The sequence below is a fragment of the Salmo trutta genome, chromosome 25 (assembly GCF_901001165.1).
Source record: "Salmo trutta chromosome 25, fSalTru1.1, whole genome shotgun sequence".
Classification (NCBI taxonomy): Eukaryota; Metazoa; Chordata; class Actinopteri; order Salmoniformes; family Salmonidae; genus Salmo; species Salmo trutta.
The window spans coordinates 41,875,258-41,892,139 of NC_042981.1; the positions used below are offsets into that span (position 1 = coordinate 41,875,258).

Here is a 16,882-nt window from a genome sequence, read left to right on the forward strand (position 1 = left end):
AACTCAGACATTATCCTTTTTGCCTGAGTGGATCAACATGAACTTTTTCAGCCCAAGTTCGCAAAAGCATTTAGCAATTGGCATGTATTTGGCGAGCGTACACTTAAGCCTTAAAGCTTAGGCTTATGCACTAACGCAAAATAAAGTCAAACCGCGCATCACTTATGTACATCATGTCTCTGTTAGTGTGTATGTGTATATGTGTACATCTGTGCAACACCTGAGTATCTGGGCAGAACATACACTATATATACAAAAGTATGTGGACACACCTTCAAATTGGTGGATTCGGCTATTTCAGCCACACTTGTTGCTGACAGGTGTATAAAATCGAGCCCACAGCCATGCAATTTCCATAGACAAACATTGGCAGTAGAACGGCCCGTACTGAAGAGCTCAGTGACTGTCAATGTGGCACCGTCATAGGATGCCACCTTTCCAACAAGTCAGTTCGTCAAATTTCTGCCCTGCTAGAGCTGCTAGAGCTGCCCCGGTCAACTGTAAGAGCAACAACGTCTCAGCTGTGAAGTGGTAGGTCACACAAGCTCAAAGAATGGGACTGCTGAGTGCTGAAGCGCGTAGCGTGTAAAAATAGTCTCTCCTCGGTTGCAACATACGAGTTCCAAACTGCCTCTGGAAGCAACGTCAGCACAAGAACTGTTCGTCTGGAACTTCATGAAATGGGTTTCCATGTCCGAGCAGCCGCGCACAAACCTAAGATCACCAAGTGTCGGCTGGAGTGGTGTAAAGCTCGCCACCATTGGACTCTGGAGCAGTGGAAATACGTTCTCTGGAGTGATGAATCCGGCTTCACCATGAGGCAGTCCGAAGGACAAATCTGGGTTTTGGAGGATGCCAGGAGAACGCTACCTGCCCCAATGCATAGTGCCAACTGTAAAGTTTGGTGGAGGAGGAATAATGGTCTGGGGCTGTTTTGTCATGGTGCGGGCTAGGCCCCTTAGTTCCAGTGAAGGGAAATCTTTACGCTTTGGGATGAATTGGATCGACGAATGCGAGCCAGGCCTAATCGCCCAACATCAGTGCCCGACCTCACTAATGCTCTTGTAGCTGAATGGAAGCAGGTCACCGCAGCAATGTTCCAACATCTAGTGGAAAGCCTTCCCAGAAGGGTGGAGACTGTTATAGAAGCAAAGGGGGGACCAACTCCATATTAATGCCCATGATTTTGGAATGAGATATTCGACGAGCAGGTGTCCACATTTTGGTCATGTAGTGTAACATCAAGGTCTTTCTACCAACTGATGGTAATATGTGCACACTAAATGCAGTAAACGCACAGACAGGCAGAGAGTCTCAGACCATTTGATTACACACACACACACACACACATTTCACAATTCTATGTTTTTCCCGTGGCTAGCATGGACAATGACATGCCCAAAATATGCCTAAACCACTTTTGTGGGCCACGCAGAATGGCATGGCATCCCCTCCTTTGACTGTCCTCCACCCTGATAATCCCAGCGTTATCACCAATTTCAAGATAATGCCTGTCCAGTATCCCTGCATAGGATAGTTAGAGTGGGTAGTGCCACCCTACTCCTTAGAAGGATCAGTCCGAGTCAGAGAGAGAGACGGAGAGAGAGAGAGGACGAGAGATAGGCGTTCTACAGTAAAGCTCTCTGATCCTCCCTCTCACCCTCTCTTTCGCTATGCTTCTCTTTCATCTCTGCCCCCCCCCCCCCCCCCGCTTGTGACCTACTTGGAGGGATTGGGTTCTGTACTGCGGCGTTTTGCTTCACACTGGTTCCTGTGCCACCTTCGCCACCGCTGTCATACACTGCTAATGTACTCCACCACTATTCCTCTCTCTACTCATACTGTAACTCAACCCTGCAGCTCAGCCCAAGGCAATTGCCCTGTTCCAATACCAATCCTTCTACCCTTCATTGAAGAAATCCTTGATCTGACATAGCTGGATTGGTGAATGCTATGTGATGGACACTTTGCTTACACCTATACAAATGTGTTAGGTCAGTGATTAGTTCAAGGAAGGAAGGGTGGTTTTGAAGTATTTAGACAGGGACAATGTTCACTCCTCAGTACACAATCAGCATTTTTTTGTTGAGGGGATCGGTTTGAGCAAGGCGAGGCACAGAATCGCTGATCTCGATCACATACTGAGAAGTTGTTTGGGATGGACAGTGATTTGTAGATCCAGGATTCAATGCAGTCCGACTTATGTAGTCCCACTCACACCCGTGTAGCTCAGTCGGTAGAGCACAGCGCTTGCAACGCTACGGTTGGGAGTTCGATTCCTGCGGGGCACCAGTACGGGGGGAAAAAAGTAGTGAAAAAGTACGCACTCACTACTGTAAGTTGCTCTGGATAAGAGTGTCTGCTAAATTACTAAAATGTAAACTGGAAAAATGGGGGACAGACAGACACCTTAAACCTGCAATGAAAGAAAGAGAAGGAGGGTTGGGATGAAAAGCGTGACACAAAACATTTCAGACTCCATCCTTGGGCTGCTTGGCACTGTGAAGGGACAGCCTATGGGAAGATTAATTCATTCAAATAGATTCATTAATATTGATTGATACTGATTCATATTTGGCCATGGTAGTCATTGTGGCCATGTTCGAAAAGTCGCTCAAACTGAAAACCTTACATATGAATACTGCATGTTACATTTACATTTTAGTCATTTAGCAGACGCTCTTATCCAGAGCGACTTACAGTAGTGAGTGCGTACATTTCATTTCATGCATTTTTTTTAGGAGAGTATTTATTGTTTTGGTTAGCATAACACTTCGTAGAGCAGTTCATTGGTGCATTCGAAGATTCAATGTGAACAATACTAAAGGGTGCAATGCCCCTGTTTTATAAATGAAAGAGGTAAAACGATCCCAAACATAGTGAGAGTGTTTTTGACTGCGGAGCTTCCACAGTAACTTTGGGCGCCCCCGCCGCTCAAGGCATTGGAATGCAAGCATGAGCGCGGGTGAGCAGGGAGGCGAGCAGGCAGGGGGGGTGAGCGGGCGGCGAGAGGGGCGCTTCTGGCTTGGCTGGCGGACCTTCTGAGCGAGCTCCCTCTTGCTGGCAGCCCCGAAACAAGCTGGGGGGGGGGGGGGGGGGGGGGGGGGGGGGGGGAGGAGGAGGAGGAGGAGGAGGAGGAGGAGGAGGAGGAGGAAGAAGAGGAAGAAGGGGAGAGAGAGAGAGAGAGAGAGAGAGAGAGAGAGAGAGAGAGAGAGAGAGAGAGAGAGAGAGAGAGAGAGAGAGAGAGAGAGAGAGAGAGAGAGAGAGAGAGAGAGAGAGAGAGAGAGAGAGAGAGAGAGAGAGAGAGAGAGAGAGAGAGAGAGAGAGAGAGAGAGAGAGAGAGAGAGAGAGAGAGAGAAGAGAGAGAGAGAGAGAGAGAGAGAGAGAGAGAGAGAGAGAGAGAGAGAGAGAGGTTGGGCACAGCGGAGGAACGGGCATCGCTTCACTGGGTGTGACGGATCCAAACACTGCTCTGGAGACAGAAAGGAGGAGAGGAGCTGTCCACTGAGTCACGGGAGGGGGAAGAGAGACAGAGACAGGGGTCCAGTCCAGTGTGTGTGGGTGTGTTAGAATCAGGCCGTGTGCGTGCGAGTGAGTGTAAGAGAGAGGGAGAGAGGGACTGACAGCTGGGACTGCTTGATTGATGTGTATGTCAGTTTTACCGGGTCCCTCCTGTGTGTGAGTCACACCTTTGTCTCCTGTGTGTGTGTGTATGAATGCAGCCGTGTGTGTGTGTGCATTCTTTCTGTTTTCCTTCTGCACACTTGATTCAGTGTGTGTGTTTCATAGACCATACCTTATTTATTTATTTATTTTCCATGTAAATGACTAGGGTTGCACATTTTGGGGAATATTCAGAGGTGGAAACTTTCTGTGGGAATTAACGGAAATATATGCAAATTAATATTAATACTCTTTAAATGTAAATGTTTTTTGCATTGGATATATTTACCATATCATATGGAGACAGAAACATTTTACCTTATAAGTAGACATAATTGCAAATTATTAAATCCTTCCAATAGAAATAAATAAACAATTGAGTTACGAATTGAACTTTAATTAAATGAGTTGACTGTTCACATGGGATGATTTCACTGAACAACAAAAGAAAGGGAATATTGAATGATCCCCAATGATCCATCGCATCTCCCAAAAACGTTTTCAACATACATCTGTAAAATGATAGTCTAGAAACTAAAGCTTTGGTTGTCTTCCTCTCAGGCTTCCATGTCTTCTCCCTGGACCTCCTCAATGTCCACCTCTTGAACATCAGACTCTGAGGCCTCATCTTCACTGCCACTTTCCAACCTTGTTGAGGATGGCTCGTTGTCAGACTCCAAAAGCCTCAAATTTGCCCAGGTGGCCACCAATTTTTCAACTCTTGTATTGGTCAGCCTGTTGCGTGCTTTGGTGTGTGTGTTCCCAAACAAGGACCAGTTGCGCTCTGAGGCGGCTGATGTTGGTGGGATTTGGAGGATGATGGAGGCAACAGGGAAAAGAGCCTCAGATCCACAAAGTCCCTTCCACCAGGTGGCTGATGAGATATGTTGGCACGACTGCCATATTGCATCTCCATCCCAATGCCCTTGCTTGGAAGTATACTTCGCCAGACTGCCAAGAATCTTGCCCTCATCCAGGCCAAGGTGGCGAGACACGGTAGTGATGACACCATAGGCCTTGTTGATCTCTGCACCAGACAGGATGCTCTTGCCAGCATACTTGGGGTCCAACATGTACGCTGCGGCATGTATGGGCTTCAGGCAGAAGTCTTCACGCATTTTGATGTATGTATTTTAGAACTGCAGTTTCCTCTGCTTGGAGCAACAGTGAAGTGGGCAGGGCAGTACGGATTTCTTGTCTTTTATCTGCAAGCAGAGTCTGAACATCAGACAGGATAGCATTGACTGTCACCCTCAATCCATGCAATGGCTACTGCTATAGGTTTCAGGAGTTTCAGGCTGCTTACCACTCTCTCCCAATATACATCATCCAGGAGCATCCTCTTGATGGGGCTGTCCATATCGGCAGACTGTGATATGGTAATTTCTTGGAGAGACTCCTTCCCCTCTAGGAGACTGTCAAACATGATGACAAAATCAAATCAAATTTTATTTGTCACATGCGCCGAATACAACAGGTGTAGTAGACCTTACAGTGAAATGCATACTTTACAAGCCCTTAACCAACAATGCAGTTTTAAGAGAATAAAAAAAAGTAAAAGACAATAAAAACAAATAATTAAAGAACAGCAGTGAATAACAATAGCGGGGTCAGTGTGTCAATGTGCGGACGGCACCGGTGTCGAGGTAATTGAGACCCCAACGGGTGTTGCTGGGCAGCTTCAATGTGGTGCTCTTATTCTTCTCACTTTGCTTGGTGAGGTAGATTGCTGCTATAACTTGATGACCCTTCACATACCTAACCATTTCCTTGTCTCTCTTGTAGAGTGTATCCATTGTTTTCAGTGTCATGATGTCCTTGAGGAGCAGATTCAATGCATGAGCAGCACAGCCAATGGGTGTGATGTGAGGGTAGGACTCCTCCACTTTAGACCAAGCAGCCTACATGTTCACAGTATTGTCTGTCACCAGTGCAAATACCTTCTGTGGTCCAAGGTCATTGATGACTGCCTTCAGCTCATCTGCAGTGTAGAGACCGGTGTGTCTGTTGTCCCTTGTGTCTGTGCTCTTGTAGAATACTGGTTGAGGGGTGGAGATGATGTAATTAATTATTCCTTGCCCACGAACATTCGACCACCCATCAGAGATTATTGCAATACAGTCTGCTTTCTGTATTAGTTGCTTAACCTTCACTTGAACTCTGTTGAACTCTCCATCCAGCAAATGAGTAGATAAAGCATGTCTGGTTGGAGGGGTGTACGCTGTGTGAGAACATTCAGAAATCTCTTCCAATACACATTGCCTGTGAGAATCAAATGTGAACCAGTTGCATACACAGCTCGAGCAAGACATTCATCAGCATTTCTCCAACTGCGCTCCTCCATCGTGTCAAAAAACCTTCTGATTCCAGGAGGACCATGAGCTGTTGCTATCGATAAGGTTTCTGAATCCTAATTTTCACCTCAAATAGAAGTAGAGGGACTTTTGTCAGAGGTTGCTTGTTGTGAGCGCTGCGGGAACTTTATGGACTTGGCCAGATGATTCTGCATCTTTGTTGCATTCTTCACATATGATTTGGCACAGTATTTGCAAATGTACACAGCTTTTCCTTTTATATTAGCTGCAGTGAAATGTCTCCACACATCAGATAGTGACTGTGGCATTTTCCTTTAAAGATTAGGGGAAAAAATACAATTCCATGTACAGATAAATAGTTAAGCACTTAGATTAAGCAACTCCTTTGTAAAATAAATATTTTAAAATCAAACATGTATGGAAACAGGTGAATTAACACTCCTCAGTTAGCAGGCTCAAGCAAGCTAAAGCCCACATGGTAGCAAAAACTAACTAGCAGAAATTGTTAACAAGTTAGAAATTATTTAAACACACTTTGCTGCAGGCTACTATGTACTAGTTAACAAAAAATCATGTGTGTCATATCAAATATACCACCCAGTATTGTAATCAAAACTTACCAGAAAGCTTGTAGTCCTTGGCTCAGACAGGCTAGTAGTGTGGGCTCAATAGCATCTCATTAGTGTGCAAGATCTTGAGAATCAGCTGTACATGTGATGGAAGAATGCACTGTGCATGCAGAGGGTTGCAATTCCATTGAATTGGGGATAGTTTAACCAGAATATGTCACAAGACCTAGAATTGCCTTATGTGTATCCCACAAAAAAAGGTTCACTGTTATAAGCTAACTTTTTTTGATGAATTTAAGCAAAATTCCCCAAATTCCCAGGCTTAACTTCCCATGGAAAATTTCTGGAAATTTACCGAAAGGTTTCCGACCCTTTGCAACCCTATATATGACCCTCAGCTTGCTTATTGCTTTGTGTCTGCATATGTGGATGTGAGTCTTACTGCACCAGCTGAGTGTGTGTGTGTACATGTGTTTGTATATGTATGTGTGTAACAGCTGACCCTGAGCAGGACCCACTCTCCGGATGCCTCCAGGCGCCTTGTTGAACCTTGGGGGTCCTGGCAGCTGCAGGCAGCCAGAGAGGTGCCCCCCACGGTGCCTGTGTGCTTTTGGCAACTTCCGACTCGAAACAGTTGCAGTGCTCCCACGCTGCCTCTAGCAATAACATGTATCTCAAGTGTATTCACGCGCGTATGTGTGCATGTGACTGTGCGCTCTTCACACAGAGGCTACATTCTAATCAGGCAACGTTAATGGGCAGACTTCCAAACACTAGCGGTGCTGAGCAAATTTAATATATTACATGTGATGCTGGGTGAATATTTTAAAGCGCACTCCGTAAGATTTCTACATTCAGCTAGACCATTATATCTATGAAATAGCTGTTTGTGTCAATTAATTGATTTCAAAGGAGAAAAGGAACACATTTTAGAAAATAATTGCTGTAGTTTGATGTGTAAGTGGGGCATGCAAAATAATTTACAAGATGATGATGATGATGATAATGATCACACAAGTAAATGATCAATCAGACTCCTCACAGTAGGATAGATGAAAAGATGTGTTCACCGATAATATTCTATTCAACACAGACCTATCGAATGGAAATATCTATGGAATGGAGTTGTATGAGTCCATGTGTGACTATGATGTGTTCTACACTGTAATGCCCTGGGTTGCATTCCTTTTGTCACACCGTAGAAAAACATGGTGCAACGGGAAAATAAACTGCACCTTTCGTGCCTAACGAACACAACCATCTGGTTCGTCCCCAGGTTTGACAGGACACACTGAAGTGGTGAGGGTGGTCTTCTCCCCCGAGGACATCAGTCTGGAGGAGCTACTCAAGGTGTTCTGGGAGAGCCACGACCCCACTCAAGGTAGCACCTTACACACACACACACACACACATACAGACACACACACGATGCACACATACAAAAGAAAAGTTGCCCTCCTCAGACAGGACCCAATCCCGGGGGGGCCCAGGGTGTATTAGAGCAGAATGAAGCACGTGTGATGGCAGTGGGGGTTGGGTGGGTCTCAGGAGGGGAAGGCAATGACAGACTGTGTTAATGTGTCTGGGAGCCAATCATCCATGAGACTGACGGCGGGGGTAGTTTGTGTTTGTTCCTCAAACCTTCCATGACTAGGCTTCCGCCAAATAATATAATAATACAAATATATAATAATATATATTTTGCATGTTTTGGAATATTTTCATTCTGTACAGGCTTCCTTCTTTTCACTCTGTCAATTAGGTTAGTATTGTGGAGTAGCTAAAATGTTGTTGATCCATCCTCAGTTTTCTCCTATCACAGCCATTAAACTCTAACTGTTTTAAAGTCACAATTGGCCTCATGGTGAAATCCCTGAGCAGTTTCCTTCCTCTCTGGCAACTGAGCTAGGAAGGACACCTGTATCTTTGTAGTGACTGGGTGTATTGATACACCATCCAAAGTGTAATTAATAACTTCACCATGCTAAAAGGGATATTCAATGTCTGCTTTTACAATTTTTACCCAATAGGTGCCCTTCTTTGTGAGGAATTGAAAAACCTCCCTGGTCTTTGTGGTTGAATCTGTGTTTGAAATTCACTGCTCAACTGAGGGACCTTACAGAGATTTGTATGTGTGGGGTACAGAGATGAGGTAGTCATTCAAAAATCATGTTTAACACTATTATTGCACAGAGAGCAACTCATACTGTGACTTGTTAAGCACATTTTACTCCTGAACTTATCTAGGCTTGCCATAACAAAGGGGTTGAATACTTATTGACTCAAGACATTTCAGCGTTTCATTTGTAAGTCATTCGTAACATTTTTGAAAAATATTCCACTTTGACATCATGGGGTAGTGTTTGTAGGCCAGTGACATAAAATCTCAATTTAATACATTTTAAATTAAGGTTGTAACACAACAAAATGTGGAAAAAATCAAGGGGTATGAATACTTTCTGAAGGCGCTGTACATACGCATACACACACACACAGTCACACACACACACACACACACACACACACACACACACACACACACACACACACACACACACACACACACACACACACACACACACACAGTTCTTCCCATTGTATGTTTGTGAGCGTGCATGCGTGTGTGAGATTTTTGCCTTGCCTCAGTTCAGAAGGGCTTAGTCCCAACAACGTGATGTCGAACTGCATAGACTCCACCAATCACGGCTAGGATAGCAACATTCCTAGCCAACCAGATACTCCCAGCAGCCTCCTCTTTGTGCCCTGTTTCCATATTCAGTAACACACTTAATCTGGTGAGTTCTCTTGGATGTTGCATAAAGACGTACGTGCATACCCTCAACACAAATTAGAAGTTTGTTCTTTCTGTCTACTCACCAACACCCTCCATTTCTCTTTCTTTCTTTCTTTCTCTCTCTCTCTCTCTCTCTCTCTCTCTCTCTCTCTCTCTCTCTCTCTCTCTCACACACACACTCTACTCTTATACACACACTGCTGTGTCGTAAAATGATCAAACCCTGTATGTGACATCTGCATATGGAAATACTAAAATGTAACGTTTGTTCCAGTGTGGATTCGAAAACTACTGTACTGAGAGCTTTGTAGATTCTCTTGGGCGCATATATGCAGGTACATCATCACACACAATACGTGTACGCACTCTCAAAACGCATACACACACACACACACACACACACACACACACACACACACACACACATGAAGAGACGCATACAGATAGACATACATACACACACACACACACACACACATGAAGAGACGCATACAGATAGACATACATACACACACACACACACACACACACACACGTACAGAGAGCACACACGCTTGGCTGCTTCAGCAGTTCGTTACTTCCTTGTTAAAAGAGGGACCCAACCCCCTGTTCTCTCAGCGGACCCCGGGGCTCTCAATCTGTCTGGAGGATAAGAGCATCTTATCTCCCCTTCCTTACCCATTCACCCCTCTCCTCTCCCCTTCTCTCCTCTTCTCCTCATTCCCCTCTCATCTCGTCCCGTCAGCACATCCGCAAAGCAGAGCGGCACTATGAGTCGACCGCTCCCCCCGAGGCCGTCCCGCTCATCTTCACGCTCCCCTTTTATGTCTTAGTCACTCTCTCCTCATCCTCTCTCTCTTCCCCCATCATCAACCCCCACTCTTCATCTTATCCCCCCCCTCTTTGTCTCCTCTCATCGTTTTTTTTTCTCCTTCAACCCTCTTTCTCGTTCTTTCGTACATTTTTTGAAGACATGCCCGCCATGTGTCTGGCTGCCGATGCTGCTGCGTCAGTGAGCAAGGCAACAAAATGGCCGACGCAACCGTTTTCTTCAGAGGATAGCGATGCGCTCGCTGTGTGACTGTTGGAAGTGATAGACCTGGGCCACAGGCTCCATGTGTCAATTGTTGCAGATAGAAATGGCATGAATACATGTCAGAGAGGCATGTTTGTTCTACATAATATATCTGAATGTGCCACAATGTTGTGTCCTGCTCAATTGCGGGCCTGTTTATGCTAGCACAGACCGAGGAACCTGTATTTGCATTGATGTATTTTCCATGTTTCTCTTCACTAGGTTCCATTTGTTTCTTTTTTTCGTTCCGCGAGTTAGCTTATGCATGGCCATGCACAGAGGTAAGAGAGAGGTTTTGCAGTATATGGTATATAGGGCATAGAAGTACGTGAATACCTCCCTCTATCTCCCACACACATGCCGAAGACGGCAAACAACATCACGGCTGTGAATGTCGAGATGATTCCACAAAAATCAAATCGCCAAACGCATCAACTAACTGCGGGCCCCTTTTTATTGGATATCTCTCTCCCTTCCGCCTATAAACCAGTGACGACATCACACATTCGTCTGCTACCATCCATCCCATCTTACCTCCCCTCCTCCCCAGCAGGAAAAGACACGCGTCCCTAATGACACACATCTCCCCCCACCACCATATTTTTAGGGGAACCCCCTATCTAAAGCGAGACGCCCTCTTGGGTGGGGGGGTGACCTTAACCCCTGCCCCCCCTCCCGCACCCCTCCGTCATGCTGAAAGTGGCCCACTCCCCCTCTCATGACCGCGTGTCACTTCATTACTGACGACGGGTAGGGTGACGGGTCGAATTTATGGAGATTGTCTGCGTTGTGTGTGTGGTAGAGGTGAGGCCTCCCGGTATGGCGTTAATATCTCATTGAGGAGATGAATTAGCTTGTGATGAGACACAACAAACAATCACCAGACATGTACCCGGTGAACCCCCGCCCCCCCAATACAAATACACCAGTATGTGGGGATAGGAGGTGGGGGTTTTGTACACACACACACACACACACACACACACACTAGACTGATGCTTGAAGATCCCAAGTGGTGGGTTGTGCATTGATATACTGCTCATATTAGCAGTAGTACATATGGTTGTACAGATAGTAAAAGGACCAAGGACTTTATGTTGTTAGTAGTGGTGGGGTGCCTTAGTGTGAAGCAGTAACAGTATGGTTTTATTTAGAGCACACACACACACACACACACACACACACACAGGGTCGTGTTATTATGGCGGGAAGACTTGGACTACACAGTGATGAAATCAAATCAAATTGTATTTGTCAGATGCGCCGATTACAAAAGTGTAGACTTTACCGTGAAATGCTTACTTACGCGCCCCTTTCCCAACAACGCAGTTAAAAAACATGAACAAATAGAGAAACAGAAAATAGTAACACAATATCATAGCACAATAAAATAACAATAACATGGCTATGGAGAAGAAGTACCAGCAGACAAACAGAGTGTCTTCCCCTGTCTCTCTCCATGATCCTGTGTGTGTGTGTGTGTGTGTGTGTGTGTGTGTGTGTGTGTGTGCGTCCGTGCGTCACCCTCAGTCTGCCGACCCTCTGATGAGCAGCTCTGTTCTACTTCAGCAGGGTTAGCTGAAGGGCTAGCTGTGCCCTCTTCCTCAATGATCCCCTACTCCTAACCCCTACCCTCTCACCTTGCCAGAGAGAGAGAGAGAGAGAGAGAGTGCGTGGGGGAGGGACGGGACGGGTGACTGTGTGTTTGTGTGATTGCCATCCTGCTTGTGCACATTAACACGCACATTTCATTGCGTATGGGTCCTGAGGGGTCTTTCTTACGTTTCTCTCTCCTGCGCGTCAGCAACGGGTTACGTAAGACGGGGGGAAAAAATAGCAGCAGTGAGTGGAGTGGTTGGTCTCTGGGTTGACACGCACACAGCTCAAGCAGTCCCGCGGGCCACCGCGCTACCTGGGTACTGGCTGTTGCTCCAACACTGGGGCTTTAGTGGCACTGCGGCTCTCCTCTCTAGTACTATTGCGTTTCTTTAGAATAGAAGTTCAGAATAGAATACAATTTGAATACTAGCTATGAACGAAGGAGTTTGGCTTGTGTTCAGTGTGTTTCTCTCTAAAATAGAAAAAGTGTTATTGTGTGTGTAGATATTACTGTGGGCTTAGTTAAGCTATTCTTATCACATCGGATAGCCTTACGCCTAATAGGCTTATTTTTTTTATGTGAGTCGATTTGAATGAAGTGGCCTGTGTTGTCTTGGTTCTGTTCTCGGGTGTTAATTATTGCGAGATGTGCAGGGCTATGGTGCAGGATTGCATTGGCTTCCTTGCCAATCCATGCGCTCTGTTCTGCTCTGTCCTAGCTGCCGACTGTGACACTGACTGACTCTGAGTTGTCCTCGTCTCTGCTCCACTCTCTGCCAGGCACGGAGACGCGTGTGTGTGTGTGTGTGTGTGTACGTATATTTGCGTGCAAAGGCGCGTGGCACTGCCGACAGCAGGGTGAGAAGGGAACTAAAGAGAGGCCAGAGAGGAGGAGAGGAACGGGGCGAGAAGGAGCGGCTAATCGAAGCACTTTAAGTTGTTAACAGGATAAGGGACTATTCCTGTAAATATGCCAAAGAGGACTTAGCTGGCTGGGTTCGGGGGGGGGGGGGGGGGGGGGTGCACGGGGAGGATAAAAGGATAAAGACTGTCGGACGGGGACACATTTACACCATAACACCGTCTCCATCAAACGTAGTTTGTTGTCTTTTGGCTTGAGTGTTTAAAACAAAGTGTTAAGCACTGAGGGGCTGAGATGGTGGTGGGGGTGTCTGCCATTTTGTTTTCTGAATTATGGTTCATCATCATTTGGAGTAGACCTTTCTCCCTCTGTTCTCTTTCCACCCCTACTCCTCGTCCTCCCGTTTGCCTTTTTTGATTTTTCATAGCAGCCGGCGTGCTCCTTAATCTGATTAACTTCTTACCGTTTCATCCACTTTTTTGCCTGCAACTGAAAAACACACATCTGCGCATAGTATAAGGCCTACACAAACGTACACACACACACACACACACACACTGCACACACACGTTTCAAATACACACACACACACACACACACACACACACACACACACACACACACACACACACACACACACACACACACACACACACACACACACACAGAGAGAGACCTATGCGCACACACACACACTCCTCATCCGGCCACGCAATTTCATCAGAGTGGCAGAGAGAGATGAAAGAAAGAGAGAGAGGGGCAGAGAGAGAAGTACAGGAAAGAGACAGAAAGGAACGAAAGAAAGAAAGAGGAGGCTTTTAGGATGTATCCACATCCAACAACTGCCAGAAGTAGGAAGCTAGCTGCAGGGACTATAGCGTGTACGTATGTGCCGGAGTTAGTGCTGAAAGAGATTTTCTTTCTGGAGAATGGAGAAGTAGGAAATCTCTTGAGGGTTTAAAGCACAACCAAGAGGGCTGTGTACCAAATGGCACCCGATTCCATCTACTTTGGGCCCGGGGCCCATAGGGCTGTGGTCAACGGTAGTGCACCACATAGGGAACAGGGTGCTATTTGGGACGCAGACGAGATGTGTTGTTGGGGAGAGTTATCACTACTAACTAGTAATCTCCCTAGAGCTCAGAAAACAAACTTTTTATCACCCAACTTTTGTTGCCGCATTTTTAAAAAAATTTTGGGGGGGGTTCATGTTTTGGGAAGGGGTTCTTTTTTTTTTAAGGACCCAATTTTAATTAGGGCTTGGTGGTGCGTAGGTTAGGTGGGTGACCTTTTGTGAAATGTGGGGCGGGTGGGGTAACCCCTAGCCCCCTCTACACCCCCCATTATCCCCTCTGTTTTCAGAAGCAAGGCACTCATGAATTATTCAAGAGGAGCAGGGAAGCTCTCATTAATAATTTCTGATGCTCTTTGATGGATGGTGGAGAAAAATAAGGGCCCTTAAAAATAAAGGAAGGGGAAGAGAAGGAAAGAGGGCAAAGATGGGGAGTTTTTAAGTATTAGATAATTTTTTGGGCTCTGAGGAGTTCTTAAAGGAAGAGTAAGAGGGATCAAATGTGACATGATTTACAATATTTAATCGTGATATAGGACGAAGTGTAATTATGCCATGGATCGTGTCATGTATTCCTTGGTTTCATCATTGTCTCCCTCTACTCCATCACAACCTCCAAAGTGAAAACTATAACATTTTATTTTATTCTATTTTATTCCATTCTATTCTGTTCTATTATATTAATTCAATTATATTCTATTTTATTCTAATCCATTCTATTCTATCTGCTCTCCTCCTATATTCATCTCTCCCTCCTTCCCCCTTTTAAAAAAAAAACAAGTTTACCTGAGTCCCTTTTGCTTCCAAAATATTTGTTTTCAACCATTTGTCATCCTGCATCATGGTGAAAGTCATGTGGGGCATGAAGTGGCAACGGCGGTGGTCACTGTGGCGGTGGCTGGTTAGGGACCCTAGGAGGTCACACAGGAAGGTCACGCGGAACGGTCGGCGGCCTTGCAGGACCAGCGCTGGGGCAGCCAATCAGAGAGCGTTGTTGTGCCCTTTGATGAAGGCGTTTTGGCGGCAGCCGTAAGCCTTATCACACTGACGGGCGCTGGGGGTAAGATGGCCTTCATCCAGCCCTGCAGAGAGAGAAGGAGAGAGAGAAAGAGAGGGACAGAGGGAGGGTGGAAAAAAAATATGACGGAGGGATAGAAGGAGAAAGGGATCAGAAGCAGGACAGAGAGTGATGGTGAAAGAACAGATAGGAGAGTGAAATTGAGAGGGAGGGAGGGAGGGATGTGAAGAAGGACCAGAGAGGGGAAGATGGTGAAAGAGGGAGAGAGAGCGAGAGAGAGAAAGAGAGCAATGAATAGAGGGACAGACTGCCTAAAAGAGACTGATGCCATTCGATGCCAAACGTCCCCCAGGATAGTGGCATTTCAAAAGTAGAAAATAGAAGCAAGCTTTTTGGCCACTTAGCAGTACATATACGGGAGCCAAGTCTTCTCCAACGCGTCTGATGTAAAGCTGATGAAAATATTGACTAGCTGCAAAGCACAGCTTGACAAGCCGTGCTAGCAGACTGAGAATGGGAAACAGATACACTGTCTATCCTCCACTACTGTATCTACAACACAAGAGAAAGAGCTGCACTTTTATAGAAATAGATGTATGGAGATGTTTAAATTGGTAACTCAATGACAAATGCAATTCCTGTTCAGTTGAAATGTTGACTTACAATTTGAATCATCTTTCATACAATATGGAAATTTAGCTAGGCGATGTAGAAAATGTATGCTAAAATCTTGAACAATCAAGTCTGCTCCTTCATGGCAAAAATATGATGTGTATATCACAATATTTGTTAGCACTTCTACTATAATTACCTGCACTGTCTGTCTCGTCTGTTGTGTTTTCAGGAATGAAGCAGCAGGCAGACCATGGAACCCAGTACCGTTCAGCTATTTACACCTCCAGTCCCTCTCAACAGGAGCTGGCTCTCAACACCAGACAAGCCTACCAAGAGGTACTGAAAACCTTCTAACCCTACGCTAACTACACTAACAAACACACACACGCCCGTGTGCACTCACACACACATAGACGCATGCACGCGCGCACACACCAGTGGCGGTCGGTGCCGTTTAAGATGAGGGAGGACGATTTTTTTTTTTTTTTTTATGAGCATGGCCTTATTACAGCATATTGGATGACTGTCATTCATATTCAATTCACCCAGTTCAATGTAACATCGATAGGTTTAGGCTACTACATGATACTCAAATATTCCCTATACACACCATGAGGTTGCTACAACCTAGCCTATGGATGAAAGTTTACAACGTAGGTACACACAAGTCAAGATCATTTTTTGGGGTGACTGACTGACACATTTAATACCGCCTTGCACACTCTTTCCTGCATCTAGGTGATCTAGGGTGTGATCATTAGTCCAACAATTTGCAAACGAGAGTTTCTATTGGACAAATGCAGGTATGTTTATCCCCGTTTCATTCCGTTTGCAAGAGTTTAACAAACATTTTTCAACAGAATCAGTGGAACGGATACACCCCTGATCACACGTAAACACATTTCACTTTCATAGCAGCACATTGTATTCCTTGGAGCATCTAGGCCTCTGCATAACAGCTGTCTGTCACCAGGTGAAAAAACCTTTCCAAGCCAAACCATATCATAACCGCTGACCGCTACACACAGCCTACATTGTTGTCACCATATTAGCTAAAGTAATGTCATAATCAACATACTGTAGCTAATAGAACTAACGCGTTAGTAAACCCGCTACAATCATGCAGTAAAGTGTGTACAGTCAGTAAGCAGTTTAGCAGTTACATCTACGGGCCCCGGTGACAATAAAGGTGTAAAACCAAAAGCTCATCTTGACTTGGAAGAGTTCCAGTGTTGGATAGTCATAGCCAGCTAGCTAACATAGCATCCCTCTGTTTGATCTGGGTGTTTGAGTAGGCTAA

General features: G+C 45.5%; 1 protein-coding gene across 2 annotated transcripts in view; it reads left to right on the forward strand.

Annotated features, from left to right (window-relative positions):
* The window catches only part of msrab (methionine sulfoxide reductase Ab), a 59,623-nt gene that overhangs the window by 28,682 nt on the left and 14,059 nt on the right, over positions 1–16,882 (forward strand). For both annotated transcript variants that reach the window (XM_029714034.1, XM_029714033.1), the window contains exons 4-5: positions 7,824–7,928; positions 15,812–15,918. In XM_029714034.1, coding sequence (XP_029569894.1) covers positions 7,824–7,928; positions 15,812–15,918 — 212 coding nt within the window. The remainder of the gene's footprint in view (positions 1–7,823; positions 7,929–15,811; positions 15,919–16,882) is intronic.